The 19,421-nt window shown below is 34.1% G+C and overlaps 4 protein-coding genes across 5 annotated transcripts; 1 reads left to right on the forward strand and 3 right to left on the reverse strand.

Annotated features, from left to right (window-relative positions):
• On the reverse strand, positions 1 to 5,159 carry LOC107185937 (endoplasmic reticulum metallopeptidase 1-like). Its single transcript, XM_015573714.1, has 13 exons — positions 5,094 to 5,159; positions 3,765 to 3,782; positions 3,147 to 3,693; positions 2,713 to 2,840; positions 2,503 to 2,634; positions 2,304 to 2,424; positions 1,689 to 2,221; positions 1,443 to 1,623; positions 1,172 to 1,356; positions 756 to 1,006; positions 577 to 689; positions 333 to 508; positions 1 to 271 (listed from the first exon to the last, which is right to left on the reverse strand). Exons 1-13 carry the CDS (start codon positions 5,157 to 5,159, stop codon positions 107 to 109), a joined length of 2,616 nt encoding a protein of 871 aa, XP_015429200.1. The 3' UTR covers positions 1 to 106.
• On the forward strand, positions 5,116 to 8,430 carry LOC107186012 (trimeric intracellular cation channel type B). 2 transcript variants are annotated; one of them, XM_015573805.1, is made up of 8 exons: positions 5,116 to 5,355; positions 6,622 to 6,778; positions 6,939 to 7,034; positions 7,111 to 7,199; positions 7,283 to 7,370; positions 7,458 to 7,578; positions 7,671 to 7,841; positions 7,948 to 8,430. In XM_015573805.1, the coding sequence occupies exons 1-7, from the start codon at positions 5,235 to 5,237 to the stop codon at positions 7,824 to 7,826; spliced, it is 828 nt and encodes a 275-aa protein (XP_015429291.1). In that variant the 5' UTR covers positions 5,116 to 5,234; the 3' UTR covers positions 7,827 to 7,841; positions 7,948 to 8,430. The 2 variants fall into 2 exon arrangements, with proteins under 2 accessions (XP_015429291.1, XP_015429290.1); XM_015573804.1 differs by having other exon boundaries at positions 7,671 to 8,430.
• Positions 8,431 to 13,283: 4,853 nt separating this feature from the next.
• Positions 13,284 to 14,664, reverse strand: LOC107185938. The gene is made up of 5 exons (XM_015573715.1): positions 14,273 to 14,664; positions 14,024 to 14,196; positions 13,765 to 13,954; positions 13,587 to 13,677; positions 13,284 to 13,525 (listed from the first exon to the last, which is right to left on the reverse strand). Exons 1-5 carry the CDS (start codon positions 14,615 to 14,617, stop codon positions 13,284 to 13,286), a joined length of 1,041 nt encoding a protein of 346 aa, XP_015429201.1. The 5' UTR covers positions 14,618 to 14,664.
• A 570-nt stretch (positions 14,665 to 15,234) lies between these two features.
• Positions 15,235 to 19,255, reverse strand: LOC107185961 (mitogen-activated protein kinase 14B-like). The gene is made up of 10 exons (XM_015573738.1): positions 19,004 to 19,255; positions 18,310 to 18,439; positions 17,967 to 18,025; positions 17,723 to 17,864; positions 17,487 to 17,649; positions 17,347 to 17,418; positions 16,819 to 16,898; positions 16,045 to 16,123; positions 15,791 to 15,964; positions 15,235 to 15,724 (listed from the first exon to the last, which is right to left on the reverse strand). Exons 1-10 carry the CDS (start codon positions 19,105 to 19,107, stop codon positions 15,645 to 15,647), a joined length of 1,083 nt encoding a protein of 360 aa, XP_015429224.1. The 5' UTR covers positions 19,108 to 19,255; the 3' UTR covers positions 15,235 to 15,644.
• Between the last annotated feature and the right edge of the window lie 166 nt (positions 19,256 to 19,421).

Genomic DNA, 19,421 nt, shown 5'->3' on the forward strand with positions numbered 1-19,421 from the left:
GAATCGTATCGAGAATTACACTAATATACTGCGGTTTTGGTTAGGCTCCCGTTGACTATTTTTTATGCAACAGCATTTGATGATAGAATACTTATTCGGCGCCATTTTAGAATTGCCACGAAGTGTAGGTTGCTGTCCATGGAGTGACAACAGTCCAAGGTGGAAATTGAGCCAGAAATCTTTTAAATCTCAAAGACTTCTGATGCTCGCCATGTAGAAAATGGCCACCCAATGCTACAGACAAACATGGTGCCTTTTGCACATAGGGTACCTGCAGGAGTAAAGAAACATCGTATAATCATTGAAATTCATATTTTTCACATTACACTTACATTTAACTCCACAGTAAATGTATAAGGAACACAGTCAGACGCACAGGAATAATAAACAAAATACGTTTCCCTATCATTCCATTTAGGTCCTTGCAACGCTGTTCCTTCCAAAACAGACCATTTCTCTAAATGGACTCCTTTGTACGGGGATAAAATGATGCTTATGTGATCTGGACCTGAAGATAGAAATTTGACGTAATTTTCAGTGGACGCTTCGTAATGTATATAATCGTTAAATAATTACCTGTAACGTTGAACGTAAAACTGACGATATTTTGTCGCATGGATTTTGAAATAAGATCCAATTTTGTTGGGATGGTAATGAGGGGCGCAGGTCCTGGAATCCAGCTCGTTTTCCTATTGGTGAAATTTGTATATTAGATATGTTTTAATTCAATTATCGCAGTGTAATGTAACATTTACCACAAGAAAGTTGTAACTGGCATAAAATATGGTAGGCCACAATATAATTCATGTTCACAATCCTTCACAGTTGGTGTTGCAGCTGCTATTTCAGGGACCATAGCTTCTACGCTATGTGGACTATTCATGTCTAAATCAGCTATCCAATATCCAGTTCCAGAATACCGTAAATTACCGTTAATGTCGTAATATTGTCTTTGTGCATGCTGAAAATTTAACATGCAATTAATAGTATAGAATATCTCATATTTCTAAAAGATAGTCTTAATTATTTAATCATTACCGCGATCATAAAACGTTCTGGCGCCAATGACGTATTAAAAGTACTACCGGTAACTGAAGAAAAAATTGTCAACATTATAAAACAGTATTTTAAAAATATTGTCCACGTTTTAATGTTAATTTTCATAATATACCGTAAAACTAAGCAGCAGACAAAATAGTATACACAATGTGTTGGCCATGACAACTTCTGAATTTATACTGCTACCAGACCGTCCCATTATGGGTATGAAGAGATAAAGAGCTCCGATCACTAAGTAAAATGATTGCATGTAGGGTACAAACATTGTAGCTAAATAATAGAGTAGCCATTTCCAGCCTAAAATAAACAGATTTTAAGAATATAAATTAATTTTATGATACTTTCATTAAAATTAAAGAATCAATCATAAATGGTAATTATACCTCGCCACTTATTAAAGAAATTATATCGGAGTAAATTTCCAACTGTAGGGAACACGACCCAGTGCAACGGTATAAAACCAGATCGTATTTCGAATACAACACAACAAAAGAGAATCAGCATCCATATAATAGAATATGCATCACAGTATATTTGATACAAAATCCATGTGGACTTAACTTCCTATAAAATGTCAGTACAAGATGAGTTAAATCGAAAACGACTAATGAAATCACAGCGATACTCACCTTCTTCTGACGTGATCCAACATGTAGGAAAAACATCATTGATACGAAAATTGTTGGACAGACGTATAAGAAAAACAACCACGCTGGTCTTGCATACCAACTCATAACTTTACCAAGCTTGGTAAGGACAAACGCAATCATTGTGCATGAAATTATAGACACCAGCCATGAAACAGTTATTGCTCCAATACAAAGTAATACATGTTTCAAATATATAAACTTTTTTACGTCTCTTCGTGCGCTCTGCGTATTTAGATATATAGAATATACACCAGCAACTATGCTGATAACATTAATTGTACTAGCCACATGTTGCGGCCATCTAATAACAAATGTGCCCAGGAAATCAAAGAACACAAGCTTCCCGGCATTATCCTGAATTACTTCAGATAAATAATTATCCAACACTATTCCTTGTAGTAGAGCAAGTATATTATCTCCAGTCCTCTGTAAAGATCCAACTGGTATTTGATCAATGTTGTCGAATTTCGTATGATACACGTAACCATTGGTCGACCAAGCAAAGTCGAGACCTGTAAATTAATGATAACACGATTAATAGAACTGTTAATTAATTCAAAGAGTATCTGATTTGGACTAGCCGAATCTAAATACCAGAAACATTTCCAAAATCCCTGAATATTCGAAAATCAGTGTCACCAGGCACAATACCACTTTCGAAAATTTCCTGGGCTAAGGAGGATGCATATGGGTAGGGAACAGACTTGGAGTACACCTAGAAGAACAATAATAACAAAAAGTAGCATACATAATAAAACTGCTTAGTTAATAGAACTATGTTATTCGGCAGTACCTGAAGCATCCAAGAACTGTCAGGTCCAGCCTGAAATAATAATTCACGACCACCGGCCCCACAAGCTTCTAAATTTATGAAAGCATGTACTTCCTTAGCCCATGGATGTTGCGTTATAAAACCATGAGAAGCCTAAAAAACCCGAGTGGTCATATTAGCCAAAATATTCAAAGTTTTCTCTTATTGTTTCTGCTACAGGACATGTTATACCTGTAATAAATTTTCTTCAGCACCATTAAATAAAAATATAATATTATGCTTTAACAATTTTGAACTATGGGCAATTACACGTAAAACTTCTAACATCACAGCACAACCTGCTCCATCATCAGATCCACCTATGATAAAAAAATCATACAATAAATCTGTTTGCTTGAATATGTATGAAAAACATAAATTATTTCATTGTGAGTGCAGTAGTTTTATTGGTTTTAAATAATAAACCATATAACAACTGTTTTTAATATTTTTGGTTACCAATTGTTCATTTATATATTCTATATTTCATTCTCTGACTCTTATTTCAATATTTTATAAAATAATGAATAAAAAGATAGATAATGAAAAATATAAAAGAGTAGTTCTAATATTATATTGATTAAAACCATCAAAACTTTTGCAATCACCTAATACTTAATTCTTACCAGGACTATCGGCAAAAGTATCAAAATGACAATTTAGTAACACGCTAGTATGTGTAGGTCTATGTGGGCCAATTTTAACAATGACATTCTGAACATTTCTATAAACATTTGTCATTCCATCAAGGAATTTCAAAGGAAATGCTCCACTATGCTTGGTTACATTAACTAGAAGTTTATGGTTTTCACTAGCATCCTTAACTATACTATTAATAATGTTTGTTAAATATTTAATTGCCAACACTTCATTCGCATAACTTCCAACAATCCTTGGGCCAATAGATGTAAGATTTATAAGATGATTATAAGCTCTTTCTCCTATAAATCTTCCAGGATATAGGCCTTCTTTGTTTATTGTTAATGGTTCAGGTAGTTTCTTCTCGAATGCAATTATGACAATGGATACAAAAAGAAAGAAGGTGAAAAGAAACAGCAAATGCTGAGTTTCATTCGGCAATACTTCCTTTTTTTTCAGAGAAGTTTTATCTGCATATAGTGCATCGCCAGCTGCTCTTTTTGACACATGCTGTCGATATCTGATACCGTCTCTCTGAAAATAATTACTGTCAGTATATTAAGTACAAAGGGTACAATATAATTCTTATGTAAAAAGTACCTTACCATGGTCAAAGCTTGAAACTGGAAAGTACTTTAGAAAATAGTGAGACACTTAAATCAGAACAATACAAGCAATGTCATATAACTTTGATTGATGCATCAGTATGTACACTGCACAATGTACACTGAAAAATATGAAACTTTTGATGCTTTTAGATTCCTTACTGTAAATCAAATACATCAACGGCGTTACTTATTTTACTTATCTCGTTATCGTGTTTTTGGTCAAAGGTGATATTCATAATTGTGAAAATTTTCGATAACGATGAACCACCGTAACAGCGAGTTTCTGTCAAAAATTAATTTACTAAATGCGATATCCGAAACAACATTGATAAGCCACCATTCGTTGTTTCTATTTCTCATTTAATGATCACAATTATTCGTCAACTATTCCGGCCCTTTCTTTACATAAACCCACGCTGTTATAGCCGACCATTATTTTCAGTGGATGTGAAGTGTTACAGTAAAATATTTAGGTAGATTATAGCCGCATGAATTCATTTGCCATCGCGATTATTTAGATAAATAGGAATAGGTATATCACATTTTCTTCTTCCTTTTTAAATAAAGACTCGTGTTGCTACCAACTTGCCCGATACTCGCTAACATCAGTGTTGCATCTATATGCTTGAATATAGCTTTAAAGGAAAGTTAGTAGAAACGAGCTATTATATACATATTGTGATCAAATTCTAGGATAAGGATAAGGGGTTACGTTCTGAAAAAAGTAACGGAATCGCTCGAAAAAGCGTTAGGATATTCTACTACGATCATGTATTCACATTATTATAATGTAGATAAATGTTATATTAAAATAACTGATACTTTCAATTCTTACAGATTAAGCCAATTTCATAATCACTGATACACTTATCAACTATTGTCAACTACTGCTTAATTAATTTCTTGCAGAAAAATCATAACACGATTGTAAAAAAAAATGAGAAAAGATAGGCATTATCAGGTAATCAAGATTTAGATTTTGATAAAAATAATCACTAATCAGCGTACTGTAAACTTCAATCGAAATTCAATTAAATATATGTATTATACTGACCATTTTGTCAGTTTAAAGTGTACATACACTGTAATCGTATACATTTTATGTCATTTTTTCTTAGCATGTAAATATCTATTGTTAATGCGATTTTATTTCAAACATTTTGAAACGAAAACATGAATATGAATGGTACGATATACAAATGCAATCGTTTGCTGCCATCTGTAGGTGGGAGTTTTAAAGAGGCAACAAAACTTGCTAGTCGACGATAAGGTTTTTTTGTATTATAATGGTAGATGGCCGGGCTCCATAACTAGCAGACGACCGACTCTAGCAGACGGCGCGTAGCTAGCGTCATTCGCGGGCACTTGAGACTGCCTTTTAAAATCGGACATTGTCGAACATCGAAATACACGTTTTCTGTGAACAAGAGCCCCGGTGTATCGGAAATCTAGTGAAAATTAATCAAAATGGATCCTGAAGCATTCCTGGACATGGCCAATCAGGTCATTAAATTGAAAATGTTTCCGTACTTCGACATCGCGCATAGCGTACTCTGCGCGCTACACGTCAGAGAGGATTTAGGACCCGGTAAGCCCAAGCCCACCCGACCAATTCTATATTTAATCCAGCCAGAGCTAGCTTATAGCTTTACTAAGATTATATTTCGCCCCCGAAAACTGTTCCTTTTTTCACATCGGTTTTCCTTATCCAGAAATTTCTTTCTCGCCATAAAAATCCAAATTCTATTGTTCTCAAATCGCTCGAAGTATAAAAATATCCAGTGCGTCTTTCTGTAGTTATGAACGATCGGGAATTAGTTAATTTCATTAGACGATCGGTATTATCGGTCGTATTTTCGTTGCTAAGCCATGTACTATTTTTACGCTGTGCTTAGAGATCCATGATTCGTTTTAATTTTAGCTTTTTCAGCGTGATATGCGTAATATTTAATCCCGTTAATTAAGTATTGTTTACACGGTGAAAAATATACGAATGATTGTATAATTTTTTTTCTTTTATTGTGTTAAAAAATCGAAGATTTTTAATCAAACAACTGTTCCCATGTAATCTCTGGCACAACTGTAATAATCTTATTTTATGTCATTCACTGTAACAACCCAGCCAGTCTATTTCAGTATATACCTTTGTGTCCAATTTCTTCAAAATTTGGTCTTTCTGCTACATAATCATATATTTAGTAGGATTTCTCATGTTACTTGTTAATGCATGAACAGTTTTGTTCAAATGTGTTGAAGAATTAAGAATGTACAGTATGAAAGTACATTGTGCAACAATTATACCTTCATAACTCACCAGAAAATCTCCTTTTCAATGACTTCCTTATTCAATGAACCATGAAGGACAGACCTTGGGTAACCAGAATTGTTCAAATGATTCTATGCATTTTTTATACTACATTGCACTTATTTCTGAATATATAACTTGTATTGTTGAATATTATATAAAAATTAATTGTCTAACATTTTTTATTTTCTCAATGTGTTTCCTGTTCTTTAAAAGTAGTGTGTCTAGAAATCATTAGTTCTGCATCTGTGGTGGTAACTTGGCATCACTCTTTCTATGTATATATGTGTATGTGTGTTTGATAGTATACTTATAAGGATTCTGAGCGACCTATTTGGAACAGCACAACCCTTTGATATTTTGTGGTATATTAAATGTTCATAATACACTTCACTGTTCTTTATATCATTTATTATTTTGTTTTCTTTAAATCTTTTGTTTATGATTACTTAAATTTTTATATATATCATAACTAAAACGAAGACTATAAGTTCAATGGCCTGTCTCTAATTCAAGGTCTCTAACACTTTTTATATTTTTATGTAATAGGTGCCCAAGCATTCTCACGGAAACATCCTTTATCATGCTGGCTTTCAACAATGTTGGTAGTATTTGCGAGTGGTATGCTATGCAACGGTCTTTTAGGGGAACCAATTATTGCACCTCTAAAAAATACACCACAAGTTGTAGTTGCAACCATTGTTTGGTCAGTACATACTTAATTGTATTACGAATAATACTCATAATTATATTTTTATATATTTATACTCAGATAGAAGTGTTCCTTGTAGCTCTTTTGTACTTTGTTAAAAGTTATAAACTATACTAACAAGTCACACCTGTAAATAAAATTATCGTGTATATAGGTATGTGATATTTTATACACCATTTGATATTGGGTACAAAGTAGCCAAATTTCTACCAGTGAAACTCGTATGTGCAACTCTGAAGGAAATATACAGGTAAATATGTAGAAAATACGTTTTATTGTTTTTATTATTGTTATCTTAAGCTTTTTTCACTTTTCAATCATTTTAGGTGTAAGAAAGTATACGATGGAGTAACTCATGCTGGAAAACTTTATCCGAATGCATATCTTATCATGATCTTAATTGGAACACTCAAGGGTGAAAATTAATATTAGAAAATTTAATTACAAGGGAAATTTACGAAGTAATCGTGAAAATTAACTTACTGTGTTTATTTACAGGCAATGCTGCAGGCTTTACAAAGTTGTTTGAACGTCTCATACGAGGAGTATGGACTCCAACTGCAATGGAATTCATGCAACCTAGCTTGTATGTCTGGTTCCTATTGTTCTCTCTCTGTAAATTGCCTTTGCCGTTAATATTAGTACATACTATAAAAACAATTTGTTGTTTTAGCCCCACGAAAGCTTCAATGGTTGCGTCTATCATCTTCGTCCTAGATAAAAAGACTGATCTTATTTCGGCACCTCATGCATTGGTTTACTTCGGTATCGTTATCTTTTTCGTGTACTTCAAGGTACAATACTTTGTTCACTATTTAAGGACTATTTCCCCTTTCGTATTGATTATATTTTTCTTTAAAAATATTTAATATTAATATTATTCTAGCTATCATCTATTTTACTGGGTATTCACGATCCGTTTGTACCTTTTGAAAATCTGTTTTGCGCGTTGTTTCTTGGAGGAATCTGGGATTCGTTAGCCAAATTGCTGGGCCGAGGCCAAGCCAAAGACGAGAAAGCAGATGCCAAGAAAAAGGACTAAACGTTTGTACATTTTGTGCGTATACCCTTAATAATACTATGCGTGCGTATTACGTAACGTTATTTCAGAAGGAGGAACAATTTTCTGAAACATTAATTTCATTCGCTATATTCTTCAACAGGGGCATAAAGTTACCAAAGAAATTAATCTTAATATCAGCAATGGTTTGCAAACGAAACAAACAATTTAAAGCTAGTTATACGATACTCGCATGTTAAAGCGTGGTCACCGACAAATCATTAAATATCAGAAGTACAATAACTTATTATACGTATTTTAATAACGACGAGTGATACATACAGTGGAGAGTGTGACTTTAATTACTGAGAAAATCAACAGTATTATATCTGTTAGCAACTACATGTCGCCATACTTACATACTTACATGTGATTTAATCATACGCTCTCCGTAATCAATCCGACGATTTTATAAAAACGAACGTAATTTTAGTGTTATATATATATATATATCTGTTAGTTGAAAATTATTGTTCTTGGAGACAACAAGATACACGTAATCTGATTGTGCAATCATTAGAGATATGTCCCTTGTTGCCGATTTTTTGATAATATATGTATATATTATATACACTTCACGTCAGGCTTTAGCGATCGAATTTAAAAAACAGTTGTTGACATGACGATTGTAATGAAATATGCAAACCTTCCTTACAATATAAGTGCATCTTAGGGCTTATTAAGGCCAATTTGAAGTATCCTAACTTTGACATGCACCTTGTAACGACAAAAAGATTAATCCGTCGTTCTACCGTGCGGTATCTACTTACCACAAAAGATAGGAGTGGACGTACTCAGGTTTACGAAGTTATACAGGGTGTTTCGGTACGGGTGGTATAACCGGGCTGGGTGGATGCCTTATGAAGAAATAAATCGAAAATATACAATAACGATTTTTTGTTTGCGGCTTCGTTTTTAAGAAAAGTAAGTTCGAAGATTCTTCGCGTACGGCGTGCACTTTCTAGGTTTTTGATCCAATCGATCGCACTATAATGGCATTAAAATGAGCTCATCCTCTGTCCAGTCAAAAAATCGAATGGAGTAAGGTTCTGTGACCTTGCAGGCCAAATCACCGTTCCACGACGATTGATCCAACACTCGTGTTATTGATTTAATAAATGAGTAATATTTGCATGATCATAAACATAGCTAATATAATACCATTATAGTGCGATCGGTTAGGTCGAAAGTCTGACAAGTTCACGCGTAATTTTCTCGAAAATGAAGCCGCAAACGAAAAATATTTATTCGATATTTTCGATTTTTGTTTTCATGAGGAATCCATTTATGTCCGGATGTATTATCTGTACCGAAATAGCCTATACAATTTCGACGATGAAACGATCAACAGAAAAATAAAAAACATGTAAAAGTACATGACGGGGAAATGTACACCTCTTTTATACTATTTTACTAGAATTAAATACAAATGTCTGGTACTTACCACACGTACGTGTATCAAAGTGTTTGCCTTCGACTGAACAATATATGAATATGAATTATTATGAAAATTAAATCATTTAATTTTCATATAATGTTCAATTTGTTAGAACATTGTACATTTTCATGTAATAAAATGAAGTTCGCTCTTCTATGCTTGCAATGTGTCTCACCGTCCTTTTTAATGTACGTAACTGCAAATGCGACCAGTCTCTTAAAAAAAAAAAAAAAAAAACAATTCAATGTTAAATATGTATATTGCCTTCTTATCACCATTTAGTTGTGTTGTCAATAAGAAATCGTTAAAATTATGTTCAAAGCTATTATAGTAAGGCAGTTGATAAATCAGCTTTTCGCAGCAATATATAATGTGATTTCTTGTAGTTTATACATAAATATATATTGTGCTATAGTTTACGTGTATTAAGTTCAAGAAAGATAAGCGAAAATAATTAAACTCTGGTTAATCAGAGTGTAATCCATAGTTAAAAAAAAAGTATCAAGAACATACTATTAAACAAAATTATGGACGATCAACAATATTGATTATATCCCTATACATTCAACTATTTACTTTTTGTAAATGTACATTTTCGTGCCGGCTTCACGCACAATGGAATTTTAGAACTGTTAAGACTGTCAAACGCATCGGCATTCGTAATATCTGTCCAATCCTGATTGCAATACGTTTTGCCTTTGCAGTTTTTATCGCAGTGGTAGTCCGCATACGATCGTTCACGATAATCACACTCCACTTGATATTCATGTCCTTTCTGACAAGCAGGTTCCGAGTTCTCTTTTGATCGCCGACAGACTGTATAGGGCACACAAGTAGATCGACCGCAAATCTCTACGCGTTTATTAAAGCGTTTCTTTTCAAGGTCGCCCTCCGTTCCCACGGTTGTTGTTTCTTTGTCTGATTTATTAATTGTTTGACTCTCGGGGCATTTTATCACCCGGACCAATATAGGGTCTCGTTTCTGTGTACCAACGGTAATTTTCATCTGTGTGTCCGTGCCCAATTTATTTGTACACACAGTACCATCCAAGGAACCATTCTGAATGCCTACGTCGCGAAACTGTGATAATGATCCACTGATCCCAATATCTCGGCATTAAATGCTAGTCCGATTTTTTTCATCTCCTTGGACACCGATAGACCGATAAACTGCTTTACAAGAACCGTCTTCGGTCATTGTCCGCTTATTTATGCCGACGGTGGATATCTCTGCATCAGCCAAAGTTTGTATCCACTCATCTTTAGAGAGACTCGTTCCTATCGTCATGTCCGCGAACTCTTTGATTTTTTTCACCATCTCGACTGCATCAGTTGTACAGCCAACACTATTTTTCTGTTCATCTGAATGAAATGTTTCTTAGATCATATGAAGTATGAAGAGATCAAGTAACTTACAGTTAGTTTGGGCCTTTATACATCGAGACACTCCGTTCACCTTTGAAGATAACATCTTGCACAGAAATTGTTGCAATACAGACACTACAGTAGGATCTTTCATCAGTTCGGACACGTTGCGTGGACATGTTTCCGTATTACATGATCTCGCGTACACTTGAGCTGTTTATGAACAAAAGTATTTCAATGCACCAAACAAAGTGATTGGTAACCATGCAAATAAACTCCACGCAGCTTTAAACGCTTACTTTCTCCCGTTGCAGCTTCTGAAAAATCCGTGTGTTGGATGGATCGATTTATGGATCCATGAGACTTTACTTGAATCGGAGATACATAGTGGCTATCGGTACCGATGCTCTTGAAATTCACAGACATTATACAACTGCTACTACGGATTTTATGAATAGACGGGGTAGTTCCAACGTCTTTCATTCGTTCGAAAAACGAAGAGCAGACCAAGTTTCCTCGTGACACGCAAACCGCGCTTTGAATTCCTTTGCTTGTTCGACCTATAGTATTTATTCCAAAATCCTTCGAATCTTCCCCTATTTTAGATTCGCCCACTTGTTTCTCTTCCATTTGATTCAACGTCTGAATGGAGGCGCAACGTCTCGTTCCATTTGACATACATACTGTACTTTGTATACCTTGTTCCCGATAATTCACCGTATTAGTGTGTGCATCGTCTGTCTTTAATTCGGCAGACAGTTGTGTCCATTTCGCGCACGAGTCCGGTTTCAGACATTGAACGCCTTGAGTGCAGTAGCAAATACTCGGCGTCCCCGTTGCATTCCTTCCCAACTTTGAGTCAGGCAGAGTAATTTTGAACCGAGTGCATGCCTCTATCGTACCACCTTCGAGTTGATTCGTCACATTAGGTTCAATTTGTACCACCTGTGTCTGCGGAGTATCTACACTCTGCACTCCCACATCCGATTTCGGGAGTTTACTCATTACAGAGGAAAGTGGTGCTGACTTGGATAAGTCCTTTGCGTGCGTAACATCTACCAAGGACAACGTTAACATCAAGGAGTTTGAAAACCGTGGTATTTACGGTGCATCGCAAGGATACATCGGTCCAGTTCTTCCTATACCTACACAGTTGCAGTGTCGTGTACCTTTACTACATCCACTGCATCTCGTATACATCAACTTAGGGGCATCCCTGGAGTAATTAGTACAAGTGGTAGGGGTAGTAAGGGTTCTTTTCTCCTGCTTTGATTTCTCTACGTTACGCCCAGCGCTTTTATACTTTGCAGATTCCCAACCGCACAGAGGACAATTCAAAAACGGTGGATCATACTTTTTAGTACTACCCCTTTCGGAATTAGTAGGAGTTGAATTTATCGAGTTATATGGAACTGTGTACTCTGTTGAAAGATTAAATACCCTATTATTCTCGTGGCTCTAATATTTTTTACAAAGATTTCTTTACCTGTTACTTTCGAGTCAACGTTTCTAGTAGATTTGTAGTTCGAAACCGCGTGTTCACCTGAACTTTTTGAAGTGTTTCTTGCTCGTGGACAGAGAATGTACCTTGTTCGCGTATTCGATCGGGATTCGTTAGTTTTACTCGGTGTAAATTTGATATTCAAACGAGCTGACTTGCTTTTCCTAGCGACCGCGTCGCAAGTCGCATCCGTACACGGGCGAATTCTCGATTTATCGTCTTTTCTGGGATAACGTATGTTATCGCTACTCAACGATTTCAGGACAGATGTATCTGGAGGTGTGGTTTTCACGATTGAAACGACATTCATTGTTTCCTCATCACTGATCACTTTCCTTAACATATCCGCCACTATGTTGTACCAAGAGAAAGGTGACTTGTATTGCTTCTGCGATTGTAGGCCTTTAATCGTCCGCGATTGCTCCTTCTTATACCTATGCCAATAAAAATCGTTAGTCCCATTTATACATACACACGATGATTTATTTAAAAATCCTATGTTCGGTATCGTTTAAAGGTCATGCAACAGATCATTGGCAAAGTGAAATTTCGTATTGCTAATTATTTGGAAAGAATTACTAGATATTCATTCGTAGCATGTTTTTTTTATTTGCAATGCACATTATTAAAATCTTCGGTCGTACATTACTTTTCTCGTATCAGCTTGATCTGTTGTAAATAATCGTTTACAGTAAACCCAGGAGTACCGAGGTCGTCGATAATTTTTTGCAACGCTTCATTCTTTTCCTTGCAGTTGTAATAGTCCTTGTCGTAAGGATTCCACAGACACGGATGTCGTTTGTACATTTTCAAGAAATTTGTTACCAATTTCTCGTTCCATTTAGACATTATGCCGCTGGTTGCTGCGTTTTTATCGATCGTATCTCAACCCGATGATTCTCCGAAAGCAGCGGATATGATACTTTGCGCACGTTTAGAATTTGACGGGTACTGTCATGATGAAATTTTTTAACGGTTAAGGAACACGAGTGAATTTGATCGCAAGACACATCGAACGAGAGACCGTTTGTCAAGTTACTTTGATTTTATTACACTTTTCTTTTTGGACCAAATTTCTTTCTCTTCACACGGGACTCTAGATACCAGGGGGAACTATAGTAAATTATATTAGTAATTAGATAAAATCATCCTTGTGTGTCTGTTGTTTGGAAAATTCACAAGACGCGTCGGTCCGTATCTTGATCACCGGTAGTCCGCAACTACAAACCATTTCCTTGCGCAGAACTTTACACTCGCTACAGCTAGTACTAGAACAATCCAAATAAAAACTGTGGGACATGTGTTTCGAATTTATATTATTTAGACGTTCTTGGACGACTAAGTTCTGTATACGTTTCTCCAACTTAATCGCGGCTTCTACAAGAGCAAATGCAATTCAACAGTATTACAATTAATTCGTGTATAATATTATATTTACCGAAATGTATATTTCGCAATTGAAATGCTATGCTCTTCCCAAACATGTCGAACTCGTCCATTGTTGTGTTATCTACACGGTAACCGTCCTTCTGCAACACATTTTCGTGCATAATTTGACTTTCAAGCGTGTCAGACATGACATTTTTTTTTAATACTGATAATTTGATTCTATTTACCAAATCACTTTTAATTGATGTACCATCGGTCGGATAGATTTGACATGTTTTGCATTCAGTTTTGAAGAAAGAGAGGTCTGTTTGTATTTCACTTTCTACAGTAATACATTTCTGTGCGTTACATCCAGTACTGATTCTAGTTACTTGTGACCTTATTCCTTTATCACATTCCGCTTCTGTCCAGTATTTCCTAGACAGAGAAGTATGTAAAAGTGGATGCTTCTAATCGTGAAAGTTAATGGACTTCTGAATGAATTACTTGAGACTTATCCGAGGTTTTGCCTTTTCAAGTTCGGTGCAACCACAATTTGTATGAAAACAATTGCAACACCTTGGTATTCTTTTTATTTCTACCGTATTTGAATTTAGTAACTGATCCTTCACTTCACTACTGCGATAGTCTTTCAGCGCGTCTCTTTTATCGATGCATACCTGAATGTAAGAAAATAATTATAATGACCACATAAGATCTGTAAAATGAATTTCAATAGTAGCATATTTTATGTACCTTCCAGGAATCATCCCTGTAACTATACGTTTTAATAATTGGAAAAAGTATTTCATGCATTATTGGAAACCAACTTGCTTTTGGTTTATAAACTTTTTCACAAGATATCGCTGCACTAATTTTAGATAATTCGTAACAGTACTGCGCCTTTAACTGGGTAATCTTTTTAATACAATCACACACTGTTAAATTACAGACATTTATGGAATCGACAATGTCCTTGTATGCTTTGTAGCGACAAAGTTTATTTGTAAAGTCAGGGTGAAACGGATTCCTCAGACATTCGTGTCGACTATAAAGAATCACTAATTTCAAAGTTTGACTTTCAGTCCATACAATTGGCATGATACTGGATCGATTATTTCAGCACGCTCAGGTTATTTAACCCTCCATCTGCCTAGTTGTCATTATTTAACACATCATAAAAGTTTTCTCATTACATCTCTTGAAGTTGTACCAAAATCTGTCGCAAGAATTTTCTTTTTAGAAGAACGCAATGATCGAATTACATTTGAATTCTTCATTATACACATACAAGTTTTTAAAAAATTGACTAAAATTTAAAAAAATACACAAAAAAAGTGAAAAGATACATGAAGTACACAAAAAGTCCTTTTATGTATTGATTCCTTCCCATAAGAATGTATTCAATTTAATCCAAATAATTTATGTATCCAGTATTTATTAAACAATTCTCCTTAAAACTATTTGTTCGATACACAAGAAACAAACAATGTACAAAGATCAAAAAATTTATTCGGAAATTTTTTTTTGTTGAAAGCACTACTCTAATATTATCATACACATGACATGATTTTAAATGATTTAATTATGAAATAATAAAATTAATTCCAATGATAAATTTGATCTAACAGGTTTTTTGTTACAGACTAGAAACAGCAATGATTTTAAACAAAATTCCATGCTTTGAAGCTAGTGTTACTTCTTTCCTATATTGTGGGGTTTCATTTAATTTAATGAAAAATATTCATTCAAAACATATTAAGCCTACGGTGACGTAATTATAGCCTCAAAACATTTCATTTCATTGCGAAGTTCATGGATACATAATAAAATGTTCATGTACAACCATGAATACGAATACGAATTGTATATTCGTAGATTTACATTTTAAAACAATCTCTGTGTGTAAAGTGAAAAATATTAGACTTTCTTGTATCGTATGTCATTAACAAAAATATACATTCTGCCTTTAGTATGCATTGGCTTGTATGATTACCTATGTTACTATGTAACATTATATACAATGACAGTTTTGTATATAACAATATATACTTTCTTTTGTAATTATTTCTCGTTAATTTTATCTTACTGTGCTTATGTCTATATTATTTGTGCTACTGACATGGCTTTATGAAGCGGATTCAATTGTTGAAGACAATGTGGGTAGTTGTTGTGGTACAAAGTTTATAACTTCGTGATATACAAGTTCTGAAAAAACAACATCTACGTTAGTTACTTGTATTACTCGGTCCAAGACTTATCTAGGTTCTATACCTTTCCACTTCTCAACTGGTAAATCCATATCCTCGAAACTCTGATCATATGGAAGCGATACTGGTTCATCCGTTGGATCTGCATATTGTGCAAGATATGGATGAGCTAAAGCTTGTTCTGCCGTAATTCGTTTCTCTGCATCTAACTCCAACATCAATTCAAGTAGATCTATGGCTAAAAAACAATGCGGATTATATTACCTTCAACTTTTATTACATTTATTTAGGTAATAAACGTTTGAATTTGATAACTACCTAAAGGATTAGCGCCACGAAAAACGTCTTTGAAGTTCTTTTTCTTCAAAGGCGGTAAGCTTTGTATGTAATTCCTTGCCTAAAACATTATTTAAGTTTGTTACATTTGTAACTTTCATATAATTTAATACTGCTTTGCGCTTATAAGTAAAAGAATCATATAAATATTTTCTAAAGTTGTAAATTATATATCTTATAAGTTATTCACAGAACCACACTCTCTGCATATTTTCAAATATTCTGCTATATTTAATACGATATAAACTCAAAGCAAAATCATATTTTCAAATTGCCGGATTGTATTGTGAATGAAGGTTACAAAAATTGTTTATCTCAAAAAAAAAAAAATTACCTCTTGGCTGCTAATTTTGCTTAAAGTTTCTTCTGTGGGTGTACCACAGAGTACTAAGACTCGTGTTAGATGATCAATGGCTGCTTAAAGTTAAGGTATGTTTAAAGCATAATTCATCATACAATGAGGAAGACTTTTATTAGAATGGAGTATATTAGAAGTGCCTCAGTTCAAAGCGCTTGTCTTCATTCCAAAAAGGGATAGCAAAAAGTTAAAACGAATAATATATTAATACATACTCACATTAAAGATAATTCGTTTCTTTTATTTGCATTTTGTTGCACAAATATCGCATATCTCGATGGCATAAAAAAAATACATGCGAGGCATTTAAGCCACAACACACTATATATTAACAGCATGCACTAGTAGAATATTATGTAGTAGATGAATCCGTACTTAACAACTCAGGGATTACTCACCGATTCTGATGATATTTTTTGCATAAACTCGTCTCGTGGAGTACCCAATATCTCCATTATTAAGTTCAGTTGATGTATATCTGCTCTTGCTAAGGTTCCACCACACCTTTCTCTACTTTTATTAAACTTTTCATTGTTAAACGACGTAACGGGTAATGTGACTTTGTGCATTAATGCGTATTAATTAATAAACATGTCATACATGTATACTCCTTTCTTACATAATAATTAAACCGTTTTTGCTATGGAATTAAAGCCGAATCAAAAGAAAGTAAGCCAGGAGGCAAATAAAAGAAGATATATTAATATATTAGCACCAAAAGACATTGAAGCAAAATAAAAGCCACATGTAGAGCCTTAGCAAAAAGCACATTTTTTTAATTCTGAGATGGTTAAAGATTTGTGATATATGTTACTATTATAAAATGAAATTCGTATGAATATATTAGTATGATATAGTTAAACAGAAAGCACAAACAATGATTGTGATTATTTAGTGCAAGTATTTAAAGAGCCCGAAAAGGATACGATCTGTTCCAGGAAATAATGTTCTCCCTGTTAACAGTTCAGCCATTATACATCCAACTGACCATATGTCAACTAGAAAGAAAAGCAAACATTAATGTAACATAATAAGTTACAAGCGACCTGTAAGAAAAAATAACTACCTGTTTGATTGTAGTGCATCCAATTGAGCATGATTTCTGGGGCTCTGTACCATCTTGTGGCGACATATCCGGTCATTTCATTCTCTGTAGGCCTCGCTAATCCAAAATCTAAAATCTTCAGTTCACAATCTTCATTCACAGCTATGTTGGATGGTTTCAAATCCTAAGTAATAGAAGTAATCCATATTAAATTTCTTTCAGTTTTAATAATTGTATTACAAACCATAATACCTTACCCTGTGTATTATACCCGCAGAATGAATATACTTAAGACCACGAAGGATTTGATACACAAGAAACTGTACATGATCATCCGAAAGTTTTTGGGTCCTTACAATATTATTGAGATCTGCACCCATCAAATGTGTAACTAAATATCTATTAAAAGTATACACAATATTATTAAAAAATAATGATTAAAATTTCAAACTTTTTTGTGCATTCAAACAATTGCATTACAATATTTATAAAAATACATACACTTGTTGAAAATCTTCCAGAGAAGAGGATGGATGAAATACATCTAATAGACCAATTACCTGCAATGAGTAACAGTATAATATTTTAATAAATAGACTACAGACTTTATGCATTTATAGCATGCACAATTCTTGAAAATTGAGTATATTACAAAGTTTAATAAAGATCAGTGATGCTTTTATGTTTTGGTAAGTAAAAATAAAACTTGGTAACAACATGGATCCTCTTAATTTCAGTTGCCAAGACAAAGTTTCTAAATGCCTATAATTTCTACAGTGCCAACTTCAAGAATGCATTATATATATGTCCTCTGTGTGTATATAATCTACTTGTCTTCACTCACATTTTCATGATTCATGTGTTTCAACATACGAAGCTCTCTATATGTTCTTTTTGCATGTACAGCTGATTGGAATGGTCTGGCTAACTTTTTTATTGCTACTTTATGCTCAGTCGTTGTGTCAACTGCTGAACTGAAACAACACATGCATAACTTATAAATATTAATTAATAACAATTATACAACTTAAATAACAAATCCGAACTAAATAATCACGATTACAAATTTTTAGAACAATTTAACTTCATAGTGAATGTGTTTATAAAGTACAAAATCATTTCATCGGATAAGTTAGTTCCAATAAATTCATTCTAGCGGAGAAGCATTGTCAAACGATCTAATTTTAGTGCTCGCGATACAGAACGCGAAACCGCTTCATGCATTTGCACGAATTGGCGCAATCATAACTTACAGTTTAACAAACAAAAGATTGAAATCATTAAAAATAGAAATCCACTGTTCAAATTAACTATGCTAAATGACTTTAGAAAATTACAAGCAATTCAAATGCCAGAAATGTCAAGGTTATGATTAGTTCATGGCCGGAATAAAGTACTTGATTATTTATGAGGAAAGAAGCGGGATAGTTTAAGTTTTACTATAGGATGGTAAAAAGTAAAGGCTAAGATAGTAAAAATCCTCGGATGCAAGATCTTTATTAATTATTTAATGATATATTAATTACAGTTTTGCTTACCACACTTGACCGTAAGCCCCTGATCCCACTGGAGTTAGCATTTGATATCGTTCCGGAACCTCCCATTCGGTTCTGTTTATTTCAATTTTATGAAACTGCGGCATACTACACGCAAATACTTTCACTCAGTCAATAAAATTCTCAGATGCACGACGAAACTAACAAACACAGTGCATTAACGCTTTGGGACCACGGTTTACGGACACTTCATCGACATTTCCAAATTAGCCCCTACTTGCCCCTACTATTAAAAACCACACATCCATCGCGTATCGTGTGTAACTCCGTGGTCGATCATTACAATCGATATTAAGCTGTTTTCTCAACAGCGAGTAATCGACTCGTGTTTGTCGATATTATTAAATCATTATATAAGTTGTTTCAAATTTCTATTCAAAGAAAATTCCAAAATAATCTG

The sequence above is a fragment of the Dufourea novaeangliae genome, unplaced genomic scaffold, assembly GCF_001272555.1.
Source record: "Dufourea novaeangliae isolate 0120121106 unplaced genomic scaffold, ASM127255v1 scaffold54, whole genome shotgun sequence".
NCBI classification, from domain to species: Eukaryota; Metazoa; Arthropoda; class Insecta; order Hymenoptera; family Halictidae; genus Dufourea; species Dufourea novaeangliae.

Coding starts and splice junctions, on each gene's coding strand:
- LOC107185938 (XM_015573715.1), bottom strand. CDS start 14,617: ATGCCAATTGTATGGACTGAAAGTCAAACTTTGAAATTAGTGATTCTT. Junction 13,678..13,764: donor CATCAATTAAAAGTGATTTG/GTAAATAGAATC, acceptor AATGTGTTGCAG/AAGGACGGTTACCGTGTAGA. Junction 13,526..13,586: donor ATTGCGAAATATACATTTCG/GTAAATATAATA, acceptor TTGCTCTTGTAG/AAGCCGCGATTAAGTTGGAG.
- LOC107186012 (XM_015573804.1), top strand. CDS start 5,235: ATGGATCCTGAAGCATTCCTGGACATGGCCAATCAGGTCATTAAATTG. Junction 7,035..7,110: donor ACTCTGAAGGAAATATACAG/GTAAATATGTAG, acceptor CAATCATTTTAG/GTGTAAGAAAGTATACGATG. Junction 7,579..7,670: donor TCTTTTTCGTGTACTTCAAG/GTACAATACTTT, acceptor ATATTATTCTAG/CTATCATCTATTTTACTGGG.
- LOC107185961 (XM_015573738.1), bottom strand. CDS start 19,107: ATGCCGCAGTTTCATAAAATTGAAATAAACAGAACCGAATGGGAGGTT. Junction 16,899..17,346: donor ATTATTTCCTGGAACAGATC/GTATCCTTTTCG, acceptor TAGCAAGAGCAG/ATATACATCAACTGAACTTA. Junction 15,725..15,790: donor ACCAGTTGAGAAGTGGAAAG/GTATAGAACCTA, acceptor TTGTTTTTTCAG/AACTTGTATATCACGAAGTT.
- LOC107185937 (XM_015573714.1), bottom strand. CDS start 5,159: ATGTCCGATTTTAAAAGGCAGTCTCAAGTGCCCGCGAATGACGCTAGC. Junction 2,841..3,146: donor TACTTTTGCCGATAGTCCTG/GTAAGAATTAAG, acceptor TTTTTATCATAG/GTGGATCTGATGATGGAGCA. Junction 1,007..1,171: donor GTCTGCTGCTTAGTTTTACG/GTATATTATGAA, acceptor ACTATCTTTTAG/AAATATGAGATATTCTATAC.